The 18,843-nt window shown below is 41.8% G+C and overlaps 1 protein-coding gene across 2 annotated transcripts in view; it reads right to left on the bottom strand.

Moving 5' to 3' along the window:
- Positions 1–18,843, bottom strand: part of rxraa (retinoid X receptor, alpha a) — a 48,645-nt gene that overhangs the window by 4,298 nt on the left and 25,504 nt on the right. The window contains exons 3-10 of one of the 2 annotated variants that reach the window (XM_049738107.2): positions 17,374–17,612; positions 9,805–9,955; positions 9,490–9,669; positions 7,130–7,314; positions 3,434–3,563; positions 1,983–2,115; positions 918–1,009; positions 33–138 (exon numbers count right to left, since the gene is read on the bottom strand). In XM_049738107.2, the coding sequence (XP_049594064.1) occupies positions 33–138; positions 918–1,009; positions 1,983–2,115; positions 3,434–3,563; positions 7,130–7,314; positions 9,490–9,669; positions 9,805–9,955; positions 17,374–17,612 (1,216 nt within the window). The remainder of the gene's footprint in view (positions 1–32; positions 139–917; positions 1,010–1,982; positions 2,116–3,433; positions 3,564–7,129; positions 7,315–9,489; positions 9,670–9,804; positions 9,956–17,373; positions 17,613–18,843) is intronic. The other variant, XM_049738108.2, reaches the window with a different exon arrangement.

The raw sequence follows: 18,843 nt of genomic DNA, 5'->3' as shown, positions 1-18,843 counted from the left end.
CAATTGAAACTGCACCATTTTGAAATTGTTACCTGCCGGGCTGCTCGGGGTACTTGTGTTTGCAGTAGGCCTCTAAAGATGCGTAGACTTTTTCTCGGAGAGCTTCCACCTCACTTGGGTTTGATAGACCTTTGGAGTCTGGGCAAAAATAAAAAAATAGCTGCAAGTGAGAGATGATGCTAAAAATAAACTTTATTATTTGAGATGGCAATCAATTTCTCACCTCTGTGCACAAATGCAGGGTGGGAATTCACGAGAGGCAACAAGTTGCACTTTAACCTCGCGGCCTTTTACGGACCAGCGCGTATATGTTTGCTTTCTGTGCAATTAGCGCTCCTCTTTAACGACATTGTTGATGAACAATCGAGTTGAACAAAAAGACGTTTTACCCACTAATGGCTGAACTCAAGATGACACACAGTGAGAATGAAGCGCTCCCTTTTTTTTTTTTTTCGCCGTCAGAACAATCCGGTGAACTCTAATTAACAAGGACTCGGGCAAAGGAGCGAAGCGGGGCCGGCGGGCTCGGCGGAGTCGCAAACAAAAGTGGAAGACAGAGGATCAGTGTGTCTGGTGTGGAGGGATGGAGGATCCCACACTGGGTCGTGTTGGCGCTTTGCTTTAATGCCTTGCTTTGGCAAGACGGCGGCGTTCGTTTGTGACGAGGCGCAAAACACGGAACCCTAAAAACTAAAAACTAAAAAAAAAAAAAAATTCATAACAAGGAACCAGAGTAGAAAATGAAATTCTCAAAATTAATGAAAAACTAAATGCAAAATTAAATAAAAATAAATAAACAAATAAATAAATAAATAAATAAATAAAATAAAAAAAGACAAAATAAAATAAAAACAAATTGTCATGTAATGACATCAAAGCAAGGATTAAACGACTGAAAAAGCTCACGGATAGTTTACCTGGGTTGAAAAGGACGATAGCTCGAAGGCACCCCAGTTCTGTCTTATCCATCTGCATATCCCGCATTTTAGACACCAGCTCCGTGAGCACTCTGCACAAGATAAAAAATAAAATAAAAAAACGGTGGCGATAGAATGAGTTTGCATCTCTCATTCCCCATCATGACTCTCAAAATCATGGATGCATGCTAATTGTCTGTCACAGCACCCCCCCCCCCCCCCTCCCCTTCTGTTTATGTGTGCTAGCGGGTGACATCACTAGACATTCAGTCGCTGGCACTCCTCGCCTCCCCCCTCACGCTCTTTCTGACGAGTCAATCGTGACGCTGAGATCATTGTCATTCAATTTGCCCGAGATGCTTCATAATAATCCGTCTCATTCAAAAGAGGACCAGAGTGATAGAGCGAGAGAGAGAGAGAGAGAGTGAGCTTTAGATAAATAAACATTATCAGCTGTGTGTATCTTTAAGTACGCCTCACTCATTCCGAGGATGCGATACATCCCGAGGCGGTGACTGGCAATGATATTGACGGATGACTCCAACATAGTTATTAATCCAACTGCCAGGATGAAAACACGGGTACTCATGACGGGCCACCTCATTAGATGTGCTCACACAAATTCCAAGACAAGAGGTGGGGTAAATATTTATAAACGATAATCTGCTTGGAATGTTTAGTATCGGGTCTCATTGTTGAGATGCCGGCATGACTCAGTTGCTCCTTATATGAGTTACCGTATTTTCCGGACTATAAGGCGCACCTAAAATTTTCTCAAGAGCCTTATAGTCTGGTGCGACTTATATATGGGCCAAATTCCTAAATTTAAACTGCACCTTATATAAGGACAAAGTTTTAAAATGGGCCATTCATTGAAGGTGCGCCTTATAGTCTGGTGCGCCTTATAGTCCGGAAAATACGGTTGTCTAAGAGTTGAGTTGAGTAAATGCTACTTGGGAATATTCATCTTGACAACTTTGAGGCTCACATAAATTCCGTATCGGGATGCACGTCTCAAACAGCCGAGTGAAATATGCTTCAGTCGATACGAAAATCCCCACCGACCTGTCAAAGATGGCTCCCACTCCAGCGCTGTGTGCGCTGTTCCGGTGTACGTGCAGCCCGGTGGCCAACAGAATCCCGTCTTTAACGGCGATGGAACGGTGCGAAAACGACGCGATGAGCAGTTCGTTCCAACCTGCGGCACAGATACAAAAAAAAAAGTGTGAAAACAAGCAAATCCCGGTACAAAAGTTCACAGCGCTAGCAGGCTAAATCAAAGTGACAACAAAGGGCGGGCACCGCAATGATTCAATTAAGCGGCGTGGTAAAAGCGCTCGGGGTTCTCAAGCGCCGCCATCGGGTTATTACCAAGACATTGGATTCATACTTTGGGAGGAGACAGGCGTGTAAAAGGGATGAAGCGCGGCTGCCAACACGATCAAGACAACTGGCTTGACGCGCCAAAGCAGGGGCTCAACACACACACACGGGTTGGCCATCGTTGAGCGACGGGGCTCCTTTAACACTTCTGCCCGGCAACACTCGCCTCTTCTCCCCGCCGGAGTTGAGTCGGGTACGAGAGGTTTTCTTTTTATCAGCGGTACGGCAGAACTAAAGCGGTTATTTATAGAAAACCTGAGAGCGAGCTCGCCGGAATAACGTCTCGCTCGCTCTCCTCCAATGAAGTCTTTCCATCACTCGGCGGTCGGTGTGTGTGGCATAAAAGAGCGATGGGAGGATGCGTTTTGATTCGCCGGGTGTGTAATAGCATTTCTTTTCCTCAAGGTGGATTAGGAATATAATGGCGTAATTTGGAGCGACAGGCAGACGATGTGTTGGGGGACCCCGAAAGACCCTCCCGCGTGTGATGTCGCTGAATGGGGACGACATGACAGACGAGTCACACCGTTTTAAAAAAAGGCCCCCTTGGATGATTGTCGAGAATATCAGAAAGGCGCCATTGACAGGACAGCGAGAGCAACACGTGGCTATGATGAGTGACAAAAGTATTGGGACACATGCTTATTTAAATCTTTGTTCGGCGTTATCTGTGAAAAAAAATAAAATAATGGCCGACATATCCACACACTATTAAATACTACTACTGCTAATTATAAAATTTATTTTTTGCTATCAAAAGCACATTTTCATTGTTTTTGTTGGACTGGTAGAAATATTTTTTGTGATTTTATTTTCATAAAATCAAATATATTCCAAACAGAACAACTGAAGTCTCGTCAAACTGTTTTTTTTTTTTTTCTCTGTAATCGAAACGCACATTGTTCTTATGAATCTAGTTGACTTCTTCAGACTTCCTGAGGAATCTTTCTGTGGTCAAACTGAAACCATTTACGCAAGATTCAACCACAACTCTCATTGATGCAAAAAATCTCCCCCCTGAGATTTGCCTCTATTAACAACAGACGATATATTCTGTTTTTATTTTTAAATGGAATAATAACAATTGTCAGTGCGGATAAGTTGGTGGGAATTTGAGTGGATTGTGAACAGACCTGCTCGTAGGAGGATGACCTGGTCGTCAAGCGGTAGTTCTGAGAAGTGAGGAATCCTCTTGGCCCACTCGACCAATGTGAAGAGCTGCTTGTCTGCGGCTTGACAGATATTTGTCACTGGGTCATTCGGCTGCAAGGAAAGAAAGACAAAGTTAATTTAAAAAAAAAGAAAAAAAGCCTGATATGAATACTGCAAGCAAATAATAATAATAATAATAATAATAATAATAATAATAATAATAATAATAATAATAAACTGCAACACTGCATGCAAAAAAAATCCCTCAAAAAACTGCAAGCAAAAAAAAAATTAAATAATAATAATAATAATAAAAAAAAATTACTTTGGGAGTGTCCTACTCATGAAAAGTGTGTGGTAATATTTTTTAATTAAATTCAACATAGAAGGTAAGTCACATGAAAATAAATCTTAATTATGTACTTTTTTTAAATAATCAACAAAGATGAGATTCACATGGTGGCGAGGAAACGTTTTTCGTTTTTGAACCGGGACATGAACTCGTTAAATGCGAGAGGGGAAAAGAAATCCGGGAAATAAAGTTATGTTCGGAACTTATTGGATAATGACCGTTTTTATGATTTTTGCTTTTATACCGGAACACAGTCAATTTAAAACATGAGGCTTCGATTTAAGAAGCCAAATTAACTGTGGAACACATAAATGTGTTCCGCAATTAATTTGATCCTTTTATATACTCCCGCCATTTACGGGATATTTTAAATATGCTGACATAAGCAAAAATCGTAACAATAATACTGTTCATACTTGGCTAGCGTTCAGTGACTTGAAATTTTGAAACCAACAGGAATTTGTTCAACTCAACAACTGGAAGTACACAAATGTACATTTATTTTTGTGTACCAGGGACGTGAAGTTTGGAACTTCCATATGATCTGAAATCATCAGAAGTTCCAAAACTGACACCATCTTTGTTCTTCGCTCCACAGCGAGCGTATAATACAGCGCCGGGATTGCAACACAACACGGAACCCGTGCCAGCTAACTAAAATGTAAATCCACCCGACAATCCCAAACTCCTTTGCCCAATCTCTAATGTGTAATCTCCTTCCATCCTCAAACGACAAACCTCTGTAAACAAAACAATGAGGTACGTAAGTACGCTTAAGTTGGAAGTATCCCCGTGTGAACTCCAACATAATCGGCAGAACCTGCCCGGTTTCTTTCCTCCAAAGCCTGTTGATCGATTCTATAAAGCTCGGAGGATCCAAACCATCAGCCGCACCTCTCAAGAGAAGATTAGTTCGGGATGAAGGAGAAAGCGAGCGTCACTCCGCTCACGTCTTCCTTTTGTAACACACAGACCAGAGAGACATCTCCGTCTGTCCTCCGTGTTCCCTTTCCTTCTCTTCGGTGTGAAACTCACACCGACTGCTCGGTATCGCACATTGGAAACAAGCGAGGAAAAAAAATAAAAGCGAGCAGACACAAAGCGGAGAGACGACTCATGAATATTGCAGCGACGGATCTCCTTGGGAGATGCGGTCGGTGTAGTTGGGTATGACGGATATCGTGAGATGTTCATCCTCTTCATAAGTATTCATTGGGAAGAAAAAAAAGGTGACCGTCACGAGTCTTGATACTGGTTGATAGTTGTCGAGGCGAGCTTCATGAATGTTGCACGACTATCTGTTTACACTGACCCGCTTTCTTTGACTCTGTTTGTGGAGATGACAGCGGAGATTTTCCCGCAGCCATCAAATCTCAAAGCGGCGTTTAGGATGGAAGGAAAAACCTCAGTCTTAATATTCACAATCTGTCCATCGCAAAAGTCAAACAATGTTACGTTTTAATTAATGAAAAAAAAAAGTATAACTAGCACATTTATAAAAATATCATCGCTTGAAGAGAAAGATTTTCCTTTCAATTTTTCATGATTCAGCTTTTGCTAGCCAATAAGAGCGTGATAAGAAGGAGAAAATTGGAGGCTCATACATCAGCTTGGAAATAAATTACTCAAGTGGCCCACTTTTCGGAAACTCATACATCAGGCGCGGGGAATGAATCATCAGTTAATTATCATTGAAATAAACGCAACACTGCTTGCTTTTTTTTTTACGGAGGGATAAGCGACAACAAAACACCTGCAGGATTAGATGACTAAAGCCTCCCCGTCCATCTTAAGAAGAGGCTTCTCCTTATCTGACTGGACACGCATTACTAACGCATGTTTAACTTCTGTTCTAGGTCAGCATGAGATAAACACACTCGATTCAGTTTGGACAGACCCAGGCCATTAGACGGTGGCGCTGGTGGTCCATTCATGCTTCTCGGGCCTTGTGATTAATTACAGCACGGGGCAGTGCTTCTCAATGGAAGCCTTGCGGGGGAGGAGGTTTGAGAAGAAGAGAGAAGAGAAGTACAACCTGCGAGGTTATTTTGCTAACAGCTCAGGTCAACTTTTATTTAAGTAGCCTGTTAGGCAAAGTTGTCATCCTAGAGATACATTTGAAGTACGGCACAGCCTTAAAGGTTTTTTTTTCTTTTTTTTTTTTGCTGCCATGTCATGCAGAAAGCAATGTACGAATATATTTTGATGGAATATGAAATATGAAATACAATGGAGGCTCAGTCGCCAACACTTTCTTTATAGGATGAAAAGACTGATATGTAGTTTTAGGTCTAAGTAGTTTTTAGTTCTGGATAGGCTTTCAAAAATACAAAACAAACGAGTCCAAAAACCAAAAGGTGGACCTGACATGAACACCAACACAAGCAAAGATCCAACCAGAAGTGAAGAAAAGCAGTGAGCTAAATACAAGTCACCTGAGGAGACAACAAGGATCACCTGGACGAGACAGGAGTGGCCGAGCGAGCTGATTGGTTAACACCAGCAAGGTGAGATCAGGTGGAAAAAAAAAAAATCTACCAAATATAATCGAAACAACCCAAAAAAGAATCATGACAATTTGACTCTTGTAGGTTTTATGAACGACTTCATTATATTTACCACCAATAAATGGAATCAACCAACAAATCCAGAGCAAACCAACAACCTGCCAAGGGAACTTCCAACGTCGCTCGAAAAAAAAGGCCACGCTAAGCTAACGAGTGAGTCAGAGTGTCCGCGCCGACACCCGAATGTCAACGCTCATCTCCTACACGTCTATCCAGCCTCCGAAAATAGCTCCATTTACTCACATAACAGCCTTCACATCTCCACTTTCACTTCACAGGACATTTCCCTCCTCCCCTGAAGCAGACGAGTCCCACAAGAACCCCCCCCCCCCCCCCCTTTGCTCCGCCACTCTTGCCCCAGCTTCTTCAGCCTCACCTTCCCTCCCTCCTTCACTCCCGTGTTTCTCATGCTCCAGCAGAATTCCTGAGAAAGTCGAGACTATGCGAGGATGCTTTCAAGAACAGTCTGCTTGTTGCATTATTCATCACTATTCGTCTCCGCTATGTCAAAGACGTGGCCAGCTGTTGCAGAGAAGATACCATATTCGAGGCTAACGAAGATCGTGCAAGGTGAACCCTCCTGATCACAAGCAGTCCTTGTCTAAGGAACTCCAAACTTCCTTTCAAATGGAACAAGAAGATAATATCATCTGGAAATTCTCTATTTTAAATCAAGACCACCATGCGAGTCCACCAGCCAATTATAAATAAGTCAATATCGTTACGGTGATCATTTACGAATTCGTTTCAAAACTCACCGAGTTGGACGGAACCCCGAGGTTGGTGTCGATGTAGGTTTCGGTTTTGGGTTCCACCGCCTGCTCGGCTTCCAGGATCTTCTCCACGGGCATGTCCTCGTTGGCGCAGCTTGTGGACTCCACCTCGTTCTCGTTCTTTTCCTTGGCTCGCTGGCGCTCCTCCTGAACGGCTGCATGTAACAACACTGGTTCCGGTCACTACTGCCGTTTATTAGGTTATCCATAATTCAAAGTAGAAATACGTTGATGGTTTCAATCTGTTGTTGTATTATTTGTTTTAATTATATTTGATTTTTCTTATTATTTATTATTATTTTTTGAAATACGTTGATAGTTTCGGTCTCAGAATATATCAGTTTTATTTTATTATTTTAATTATATTAGATTTTTTTTATTATTTATTATTATTTTTGGATTCTTTGACAATTGTCAGGCATCAATAATTGCTCCAACGCTTTACATTTTGCACACATGCTCAAAAATCTTTTCATGCTCTCCTCCAAATCATTTCTAAACACAATAACAATGTACGTTCTGTCAGTGACGTGCGGTCGCCAAGCAGTCTCAGTTTCAGTATAACACAAATCAATGAGGACAATTTTTTTTTTTTTTTTTGGGACTGCATAACTGTAGTGGTTCTGTCATCTGATTGGCTTGGCGAGGAGACACAGGAAATGGTTTGTGTGCTCAGCAGACACCGAGACTCACTGCGGCTAAGGAACCACAACTCCACCCTTGAATGGAGAGGAAAAGAGGCATAAATGTGTGTGCGATTCTTTTTTTTTTTTTTTGAGCATAGTATAATTAACTTGAGTCAAAATACCACGTTAAAAAAAAAAAATAGTGGCTATTTTAAAATTTATTTCGGTTTTTCATTTTGCGTCATTGTGACGTTTCACACCTGGAAAAGCGACACGATGACTTTTCAGAATGAAGCAGTGGAGGAAGAAAAAGAAGGAAAGGGGCCCCACTTTAGAAGATCTGCTGTCTGGCGGTGGAGGTCAGCCCAAGGGTAAAATACTTGTGTTGGAGTCACAGAGGGGTGAAGAGGGCTGAAATCATGTTAACTTTCCTCCCCCCCCCCTCCCCTTCCCTTTTTTCTCCCCTGACTGCAGGAGTATAAATTTATATAATCCCGTTCGTCTTTCTGCAGCTTCGCTTAGCCTTTCGGGCTACTAGCGCCTTGTTCTGCAACTACTACCCTCGGGGTGTAGTGGGCGGCTTAGGCGGCACCCCGAGTGATACTAAACGATAATATCCTTGAGAGAGTCCTTCGGTGGTGGAGAGGAGGCCAAGTAAAGGTCAAGACGAACTCAAAAGGTGTTGAAGTGGCGCTCTCAGGTACACAAACATATGCTCTCGGTTAACACCCTTCAACATCATCGCCCATACTCGGTCTATATGCGTATTCGGGGTGATCGTCGGCCATAATTGCGATCGGTGCGTTGAGAGTGCGAAGCAGCTCTGAGCAGAACTGCCGACAGCCAGCGCTAATACTTTTAACACTCTCGCGAGGTGTTAAAATTCACACCTTTGTGTCTGGGAGCACGAAAAAAAAAAAAATCTCTTTTATATTTACTGGATTCTTTCAGAACTGGGGAGCTATGAATTCAATTCCGAAAAAGAAGGAACTGCGGGAACATTTGCAGGGATTCCGCACAGCTTCTTAGCTTCAATCAATTTCGGCGATTTTCGGACATAAACGTACGGGTATGTGTTGTATCGGTACAAGCTGTTCCAAACAATTTTCTAGCTTCTAAGAATCAGCAGGGCTGCGATTGCAAACAGTCAGAAGATGTAATACAAGAAGTTCACACGCCTCCTTTTCTGTTTCCATATCTCCGATCAACATAACATCTCTCCCTCAGGACAGTCGATTCTCATAAACTCAGTACAGAGTTTCCATTTTCAGTAAGGATGAGCTTCTTTGGGTTGTAAAAGCAGAAATCCTTATTTTCCCTAAAGTATTGCTTGAAGTAGGATATTTTCGAATGGAGTTATAATGTTCAACAGATTGTGGCAAATGAGATAAATGTAAAGTGGTTTTTATAAGTTCCTGAAAAAAATCTAAATAGCCTTTTATAGTAATAATTATAAATATAAATATAATAAAGAATATCTTGCATTAATTCCCAGGACAATCTTTTTTTTTTTAACGTATGTTTACCGTATTTTTCTGATAATGGGCACCTACAATATTTTTATTTTCTCAAAAATTAACATGGCGTCTTATAGTCAGGTGCGCCTTCACAGAGACTGCAATCTGGTCCATCTTATAGTAAAAAAAAAAACCAAAAAAACATGCACATTGTTTAAAATAAGTTATTAAGAGTGACTATCCTCAACGGTATGTGCTTTACCTTCTCTCTTCATTCCCATGGCTAAACACTTTTGGTAGCGGCAGTATTGGCAACGGTTCCTCTGGCGTTTGTCAATGACGCAATCCTTGTTGTCGCGACACGTGTAGGTGAGGTCCTTGCGCACTGTCCTTTTGAAGAAACCTTTGCAGCCTTCACAGCTGTACACGCCGTAGTGTTTACCTGAGGAAGCGACGGAGCAGCTCATCAACAGTCCTGATACTTTTCTGACAGAGTTGCCAACAGCGGGTGGAATCTTCTAGAGTAGGCGAACATGCAATTTTCAATGTGTATAATGATACACATCAAGCGTCTTACCTGAGGAGCGATCCCCGCAGATGGCACAGATGTGTTTGGTGAGCGACAGCGCCGTGCCAGAGGGTTGAGCGGGCACTTTCATCACCCCGTTAAGGCCCAGCGGGGGCTTGATGTCCTCCGTGCTGCTAACCGAGTTCATCGGCGAGTTCAGCTGGAACATCAACATACACAAGCACACACAGCAACAGGTCAACATAAAATTGATATCAATTTTGGGTAATTTGAGGACTCTTGAATCTTGAATCTTGAATCTTGGAAGGTAGCTTCGAGTTCGAACACATTTTTGTTCACATGCACAAAATGGACTAGTAGATCAGAAAAAAAAAATCTGCCAGTTTATATTCTACTTCATTGTCTCTCGTGAAGGTGACCCCTGTTTGCCTTTTGCAAAAAGCGTAAAGTAAGCTAGGCTAATTACTTTAACTAGCTACACTCTGTTTCGGGGAAGATAAATCTTAGCGGGAGCACTGAAATTATCCTAAAACACAAAATGTTCTGAGCGGAACAGAAGCTACTGCAGCCCACTATTAAGCAACAATGCAGGAGGAAAAAAAACAAAACATCAATGTGTTGACTAAAGTCAAGCAATTTAAGAGAGTTATTTTACGTGGGAGGAAAAATAAAGCGGACTTGGATTTTAACGTGCTGTAGTTTCTCTACGAATAAAATATACAAAATATATCCTTTGCACTAAAGAAATGTTTTTCACAATTTCTATGAGTGAGAAAATCTCGACACAACACCCAAAGCAGTAAAAGTTAAAGAAGGGATCAAAATTGATGCACAAGTCTAGACATAAGCAGGACTCGCTCCTGGCATCACATTTCACATTTTTCAGCTCTTCACTTAACTCTTCTTTAACAACTTAGAAAGAAAGAAAAAAAACAGCAGCAGCACTGCCATTCTTGCTGGAAGCCATAATGTAGCGTGTCGTTGTACATTTGCATATTCCAAGCCAGATGCTTTACCGTCAGGATCAAATGGAAAATTCCGGAGGACCTCTGCAACTTTTTAGACTCTATTTTACAGAATTCAGCATGACATGTGTGGTGTCATGGGAACTCGAGTTGGACTAGAAAATTAAAAGCTCATGTGGGTTTCGATCTTTGGCTGGTTCAGTCGGTTCAAAGGTTTAACCCCCCCCCCCACCCCCCACTTGAAAAATACACGTAGGCAAGAGATGACTCTCCAAATATAACACTTTCATTAATTTCAAAATGTGTTAATTTCAAATCTGGTCATGTGTGACAACACGAGCTGCCTCTGCATACAAAACAAAGTCAAAGTAAGGACTTTTTTTTTTTTTTTCTTCTCGCTGCAAGGCATGTTGAATTCAATGGCGCAACCGCATTGATGTCAAAGAGTCCAAGTTACTTCATGTCTATTTTGTGGTGAGCCAAAGAGATCTGAGAAACTTTTGTCAGTCTTTGGGTGTGGAAATAAATAAGTCAAAATAAATAAATAAATAAATAAATAAATAATCAATTATACATTTAATAAATAAATAAATACATTTAAAAAACAAATAAATGAATGAATGAATAAATAGGGATTGGTTACCAGGGGTACAATATGTGCGGTCTTGCGATGCCATTCACTTTATCCCAACGCTCGTCGCCGACGGTCGGCCGCTCACGAAAACTAGTTGCAGAACGGCACGCACGATCTTACCTCACTTGAACACTTGTGTCTAGTCTTTTGCCCCGCAGCGCAGCACTAACAACAGAGCCGTCTCCTCGACTGGGATGGTTTCTATCAAAACCCCCCTGCCGCCTGACAGAAAACTCTTCCATTCACAATCTATTTTCAGTCAACTTGCAACTCAATCCCAACAGTGCTGCGAACTGCTGCGGGGCGGGCTGGCTAGGACCACTTTCTCTCTCCACAGTGATGGAGTCAAATCTGGGGGGATTAAAGTAGCTCAGAAATAGAAGACATGCTCTCTGAACATATACATTTGACCCCACACAGAAAGGTATGCCAGCTGTGTGTACACTATTATCATTTTAGGAAATCCCTTGACGATCCCATATTGTATTCATCTGGGAGGGAGGGTTAGGGTTAGGGTTAGGGTTACGTTGGGTAAGTTATGTTGGAGGGGTTGGAATGCTTACTTTGAAACTTTTACAGACTTAGCGAGATAAACAAATTAGGGGCATTTAATCTCAAGGACTGGAAATGTAGGACGTAGGACTCCCTGCAGTATAACATGAGTGGATGTAATACCCCAGATAAATAAGTTTCATGTGTTACGTAACGGAAGGAGAACATTTGGTTGGTACATTAGCTGTTTATGTATAATTGTTGGTGGAAAATTTATAGAATACAGCAATATCTGAGATACCGACTGCATTCAGCCAAGATGGAATATGAGATGGAGTCCTTAAAACTGACAATAACGCCTTGGTAATTCCGTTAACGGGCAATAATCTTTGAGCTGAGTCGGTCCTACAAACAATTAGTATGCGACGGAAAACACGTTGCTGAAAAAAAAAAAATGAAAAGATCTATCCCTGGAGTGAGCAAAGGAGAAAAGGGAAAAGACTGGAGACAGTTGAGGCCTCCGCTTAAGAGGGGCTTAGTTTGATTCCGAGCACAGACTTTGCTCAGAAAGACACTTCAAAAGCAAACATCAAATCCGGGCGTAGCGCTCTTCAATACGTAAACTCTCTTGTGGAACTCTAGTTGCTTTCCAGTTCAAGGGCACCTTTTTTGAAACTTGCGGAAAGTTATCTCCACGCTATTAGGGTACCGCTACCATCTCCGACGTTCTAGTAATAAGAGGAAAGTTTCTCTTTGGATTTTGTGAAAACTTCCACAACATCGTTATAAAAAGGAATTTAACGCAACGTGTGGAAGAATGTTAAGAGGAAGTGGACAGGATTTGAAATCTCCTGTTGACAGCTGCCTTCACAGAGGTGAGGACGGGGATGAGGTCATGAGGTAACCTCGTGATAACCCCGTGTCACCTTTCACACTAAGGCCACTTCCTTCTAAAAACAACTTACCTGAAATATCCAGCAAAATATCCGCTGGATTGACTGAGAACTTTCTTCTCGCTAATTAGCGTGTGTGCTTTTCGGTCTAATCTGGACACGAATCAGCAGAAATGGAGGCTCGGGTTTCACACAGGAGAGTGTTAATGGGCTCGCGCTTCTGTGGCCTTCGGGGTAAGCCGTTCGCTAGAAGACAACCTTTGGGATCAATTACACTCTCATATGTTTGAGAAACACCTGTTTGAACAATGCATGCTTCACAAATAAGAACAAATCAAGCGACACGGCCGGTGAAAGCATAGCCGGCATGTGCGTGCTGACGGACTGTGGAGAACATCTGCAAATACTTGGGTCATATAAATAAAATATCCCCGTCTATACACTCCCCATGAATAATATTTAGGAGAAGTAGACTAGACAGCTCGGAGGTTGCTCAAATTTACCCCATGCTGGGCCACGCCAGATAAGTCAAGATTCCTCACAAGCACCGCTGGCAAAAATATAGATATGAATAAATAAATAAGCGTTTCGCTCTATTCTGTTTTGAAAAAGTGAAAAATAGAAATGAAAGGAAGCAAGTCTTTTAGCGATGCCAGGGCATATATGCATCGTAAATTGCAGCTTTTGGCAAACGAGTTGACACAAAGCTGACATTGACAAGTTTTTGTCAGAATGAGTGATGAAATGATGGAATAAATCTTTTCAAAGAACGATTAATCTCCCGGCTGTAAAACGCCTTCGTAAACTTGTAAACTGACATAAAATACCCAGTTTGAATCTGAGGCATAAAGACAGATGTTTCTCAGTAAGTACGGATACATGTTCCTCTAAAAACCAGCAAATTAAATGTGGAGTTCCCCTCGGTTCTGTTTTAGGCCCACATTGATGATGATTAAGATCCTGAATTCTAAATCTCTATAACAATGTCAATCAAGATATGTACGAATTAGGGTAATATAAATATATACTACCCCGCATTTTCTATTTTCCGCATTAGAAATTCTGCAACTAATTTTGCTCAATTTCCAAAACAAGTTCGAAAGACACAAAGTAAAAAAGCTCCAAGAGCAGAAAGAAAGTGGATGTCATTGACATTCCTAAATTGGTATGATGAATAAAAATGGCTCTCAAGAGTTTTATTTAGTTCAATATACGTTCTTATCCCCGGAATCTACTTCTCAGGTCTTTTATGTATTTGGCTTCAACTAATCAAAGCAACACCTCCTCTACAAAAGTTTCTCCATGGATGCCTTCCAAGTTGGATTTGTTTTAAGCATTGCGTTTGCCTTAACAGCAAACAGCTGCAGTAAACACCAGAAAATGGGAGCAGAGCAAGAGAAAAAAAAACCCCATTCCAATTCTATAAAATATGCAAGTATGCTCCAAATACAACTTCAAAATAATTTTGAGTACTGCTAGTGGGACTTTGTTAACCTAGCTTTGGTCGGGGAGGGTCTGTGTGATGCGAGCTGCTTTTAATTGCCACCTGGAAACAACTTTGGCTGTGAAAACTCTTGTCCCCTCATGCATTTGGGTCTTGATTGACATTAGAGAGTCTTAACTGTTCTCCAGGGAGCCAAGACAGAGCCCCTTTGTGCAGCCAATAGAGCCTCGCAACCATGATGTCATGCAGAGTGACTGCAGCAAGGCCCATCAAAGACAAGGAATGGACCTTTATGACTCCCACACAGGAAGCCCCCCCCCCTCCCCACCACCTCTCTGTCATTTGCTGTCTCTCGCTCGCTGCCACTTAACGCTTTCTGTCCGACATGTTGTGTTTCAGTTGCCAAGCGACCCTTGCGAAAACATGACATATTCAAAAAGTGCTGCATGACATCATCGAGGCTGCTCATTTATAACTCATTTGGCGCGAGCGGCGTTTCTTGTAAAACATTTACACCATCGGCAAATGAGTGCCCTTTCTGTGTTTGACTGCAGGAACACTTTTTAGATGTATTTATTTTATTTTTTTTAAAGTCACGGCATGGTCTGTTATTGGTTAGACTATTCACAAACATTATTATTATTTAAGTCATATACCCGTATTTTCCGGATTATAATATACAGCGCTATTTTTCTATTTTTGGAAATTTGCACAAATGGGACCAACTGGCGTAAGGGGAAAAAAACAGTACACGAAATTTTATTCAACTTCAACATCCATCCCAAGTGCTCCTTATAGTCAAAAGAATACGGTCGACAAAACTATGAAATTGGCCGAGATTTAAAGGTCCACCTTTTCTTGACACGTGTAGTTAACTATCATTACGTTCCATGCTTAATAATGTCTTCCAGATGCTTTGACAGTTTGACTGTCTTTAATGAAGGGACAGGGCGTACTGCCAGCGAACGAAAGTCCCAAAAAAAAAAAAAACCTGACCACTTGCTTAATGGGTTGTGTTCTGGCGTCTCCTCCTACGACAGGATATCCAGCGACATTGTGCATCTACAATGCTGATACAGTCTTTTCCCGACCAGGTCGACAACACCCCGGCTAAAAAAAAAAAAAAAAAAAAGTACATCTGTGTTTCTGTCTATTGGGTACACAAGAGAAAATAAGTACGATTTTCTTTGCATTTATGTAAGACCTGGCTGATGTTGAAGGTCTTTTTCTCAACATGTGGTTTGTGCTTTGAGAGAACACAAGAAGCGAGTCATAATGGGAGTTTAGTCATCCTTTCCCCTTGCTTTCATCATGTTGTCATTGCTGCTCATCTTTTGCAGGAAAGGCTGTTTAAAGCTCGATAAATTACACATCGTGCAGACAAGCGAGCATTGTATTTGTGTGGACGACGTATATTCATCAATACCGAATCTTGTGACCAATCATGTGAGATCCCGACACAACATTACGATTGTTCTTTTGTTCTCTGTCAAATCCGATGTGTTGGTTTTCTCAAGCGAGCCTACAAAAATTCTCATGAGAACTGGCGGTGTGTGGTTATGGTCTTATGGAAAAACGACAGACCCCTTATCTGTGACTTTTCAGTTAACTCCCAGAAGAATAGTCAGGCGAGTGTTTTGATCAAACTGCAGCCGTCGCCTGACGCAATTCACGCGGCGTCGCAGTGCGTGACCAGAGACAGCGTGCCGCCATCGCAACCCTCCGAGTGACATTCTCGCGTTCCCCACCCTCAAAATGCAACAGTGTAGTCGAAGCTATGCAAACATTCACGGATTAAAGGCTCAACTCATCAAACATCAGACATGGGGTATTGTGTCAGATGGAGGGAGGACTTTGCAGAATTTCAATACATGCTAATAAATGCATGCGTATTTGTGCAATAACATCATTGGAAATTTTAATTACAGACTTCCCTGAAGTGTGGCAGGACACAAATAATGTACTGTATATCAGGGGTGTCAAACTTAATTTTGTGGCGGGCTGCATCGTAGTCATGGTTTGCCTCAAAGGGTCATTAAAATTATCAAGCCGAATAAATTTATGAAAGAATATATAGTATTGGCTACACAACAAACTGATAAATAACTAGTTTTCAAAAGTAATAAAAACTGTTCAAATATTTAAAAATGAAATGTTGAAATCAAATATTTAAAAAATGAAAATTATTTAAAAGAAATGAATGGTAATAAAAATTGCTAACAATATCTCTATTTTATAAAAGTGAAAATAATTTGAAAAATTTGGATTTGAGGCACAATTTGTCTTTGCGGGCCACCTAAAATGATGCGCCCGGCCGTACCTGGCCCCCGAGCCTTGACTTTGACACCTATGCTGTATATGGATGTTTTCAACTTACAATGAATGGTTAGCTACAAAATTAGTTCAAAAGTATTAAAATGCATTTGAAAGTCTCGCTATGCCTTTCGAGCAATTAAAAAAATTGCTCGCCATTCGCTCATAACCGTACAACTCGCTAGTTTTAGCTCAGAAGGCAGCGATAAGTCCCAACAATGGCATGAATACACTCCATCCAAATAGTTTCACGTTACACAATTATTAACGACCACAAAAAAAGAGCAGCAACTGCATTTTAAAAGAAACTTTCAATTTGAGATATGGCTCAAGGCGGAAATTGGGCCACTGCAGACTTTGATGTCTTAATTATGTGTGTGTGAGAGCAAGAGTGCCCTCGTCGTATAGGCAAGTATGTATGTGTGTTAATTCTAAAGAAACTCGTGATGAACAAAAATGACAGAAAGAGGAAGATGATGCAAAATAGATGAAGAGAGAAAAAAAAAAGCTACCACAGAGAGAAGAAGATTGAAAGGATAGAGGCAATGCGTGCAGCGGGAGAGCGGCAAATGCGCCTCGGATACGGCGGAAGAGTGACAGAGCTAAACTACGGCGGAATCCCAGTTGAATGGGTCTCGATTAACCGCGTCACGGGGTCAAAGCAGAGCCTCAGCCCGATGGGGCCTACTTAGGAGCATTATGTGGGCGTCACAGTCGGCATGGTCAATTTGCACTTCTGAGACGCGTCAATGCAATTTGTGGCGATAAATTAAGAGGCTAGCTGCGGTTTCATAATTTTTTTCCCAGCGTGACAAAAAGTTATAATATTTCAATAATAAGGCAAATAAAATACATACAATCTGTTACTGGCCTCACCTGGGGGCTGACGCTGGGACCGTAACCCATGCCGGGCGAGGTCATGGAGTGGGGGCCCATAGGCGAGCTGATGACGGAGAAGGGCGAGGTCAGGCCGTTCATGGGCGAGCTCAACGTGCTGATGGGAGAGTGGAGAGACCCGGACGGTCCCATGCTCGTGGGACTCAACAACGAATGGTGCATCCCTCGATGGGAGGTGGGCGAGCCCAGGGGTGAGGAGCCCATCTGACCCGATGAGTCTGTTCAGGAGGAAATAATATATTTTGAGTGTTGTTGTGACCACTCCCACAGCGGTGCAGCCCTCATTTGCGAAAAATCGGGTCTAACTTGCCCCCCCACACAGAAACAAGAGTATTTATCGTTCTTTGACATCACAGTGTGACTATTTACGAAATGTAAAATCGTACTTAAGTGTTTTTTTCCAATCAACATATTAACAAGCGTGCCAGATCATGATAGTGTTTTACAGTTAACAGTTTACAGTATAAACACATTTAGCCTGTTGTTATTCTCTGCGGTCATGTGTCTCATTCCGAAATTTTCCGTACTCGCATGAACATGTCTACTTTTTTTTTCTTACGAGGGCATTTTGCAAAAAAAATCTTTGCGTCACTGTTGTGCCTTTCTCCGCGCAGCTTGCTGGCTGCCAACTCAACTCAGCCAAACATTTTCCTGCACATCCTGCTTGCCTCTTGAGCACTTCCTGTGAGCAGCACATACACACATACACACACAGGCCTCATCCTTTTGAAAACAAACACACATCCTTCTTAATAAAAGGCCAAACAACAGCTCTGCATCAGGCTGTATTAGTTCAGTGTATAATCCTTTGACTGATACCCCTCAGGCTTCTTTTCCTCCAATTACATTTTTTCCCCCTAAAACGCGCCCACACACATAATTCCCGTAAAAATAAACAAATAAATAAAAGAGCTCTTCATGAGCCAGCAATTCCCACAAGCACTTTCCAATTGGGGTTTTAATTCAAGCAGATAAAAAGAGCTGCGGTATTAGAGTTGCCAATCTGCCATTGTCGGTCTCGGCAGGGGGTGCGAGGGAAGCTTTGGGGAGGAACTTCCATTCCCAGCCAGTTTCCACTTCTATTGGAAGGTAGATCTTGTTCTGTCTCATTCATTCCTCCAACCCTCTTGGAGGAAAATGGAACATCTATACAATATTATGACAACATCTTCTACCATCTACGACATTCACATGAATCGAAATGATGTTCGCAAGAAAATGTCCGACAGTCAAAAACAAACGCGCGTGTGTGTTAGCTTGCTAATTCTCGCCTGCCAGACTGAGATTAGAGCAGAAGGGGGGGGAAAAAAGTGTTCTCTTCATTTCCTGCTTTCACACTAGAGAATGGAAGGTCAGAGAAAAGGCTAGGAAAGTATCCTCAAATGACGTTTTTGGAAGTTGTTAGAACATCTGAGACGCTGGCGTGGATGCCAACGCACACAAATGTAT

This window comes from Syngnathus scovelli, chromosome 13 (assembly GCF_024217435.2).
Source record: "Syngnathus scovelli strain Florida chromosome 13, RoL_Ssco_1.2, whole genome shotgun sequence".
In the NCBI taxonomy this organism is placed as follows: domain Eukaryota; kingdom Metazoa; phylum Chordata; class Actinopteri; order Syngnathiformes; family Syngnathidae; genus Syngnathus; species Syngnathus scovelli.
The sequence above is the reverse complement of the archived record's forward strand: the minus strand, read 5'-3'. Positions and strand labels throughout refer to the sequence as shown.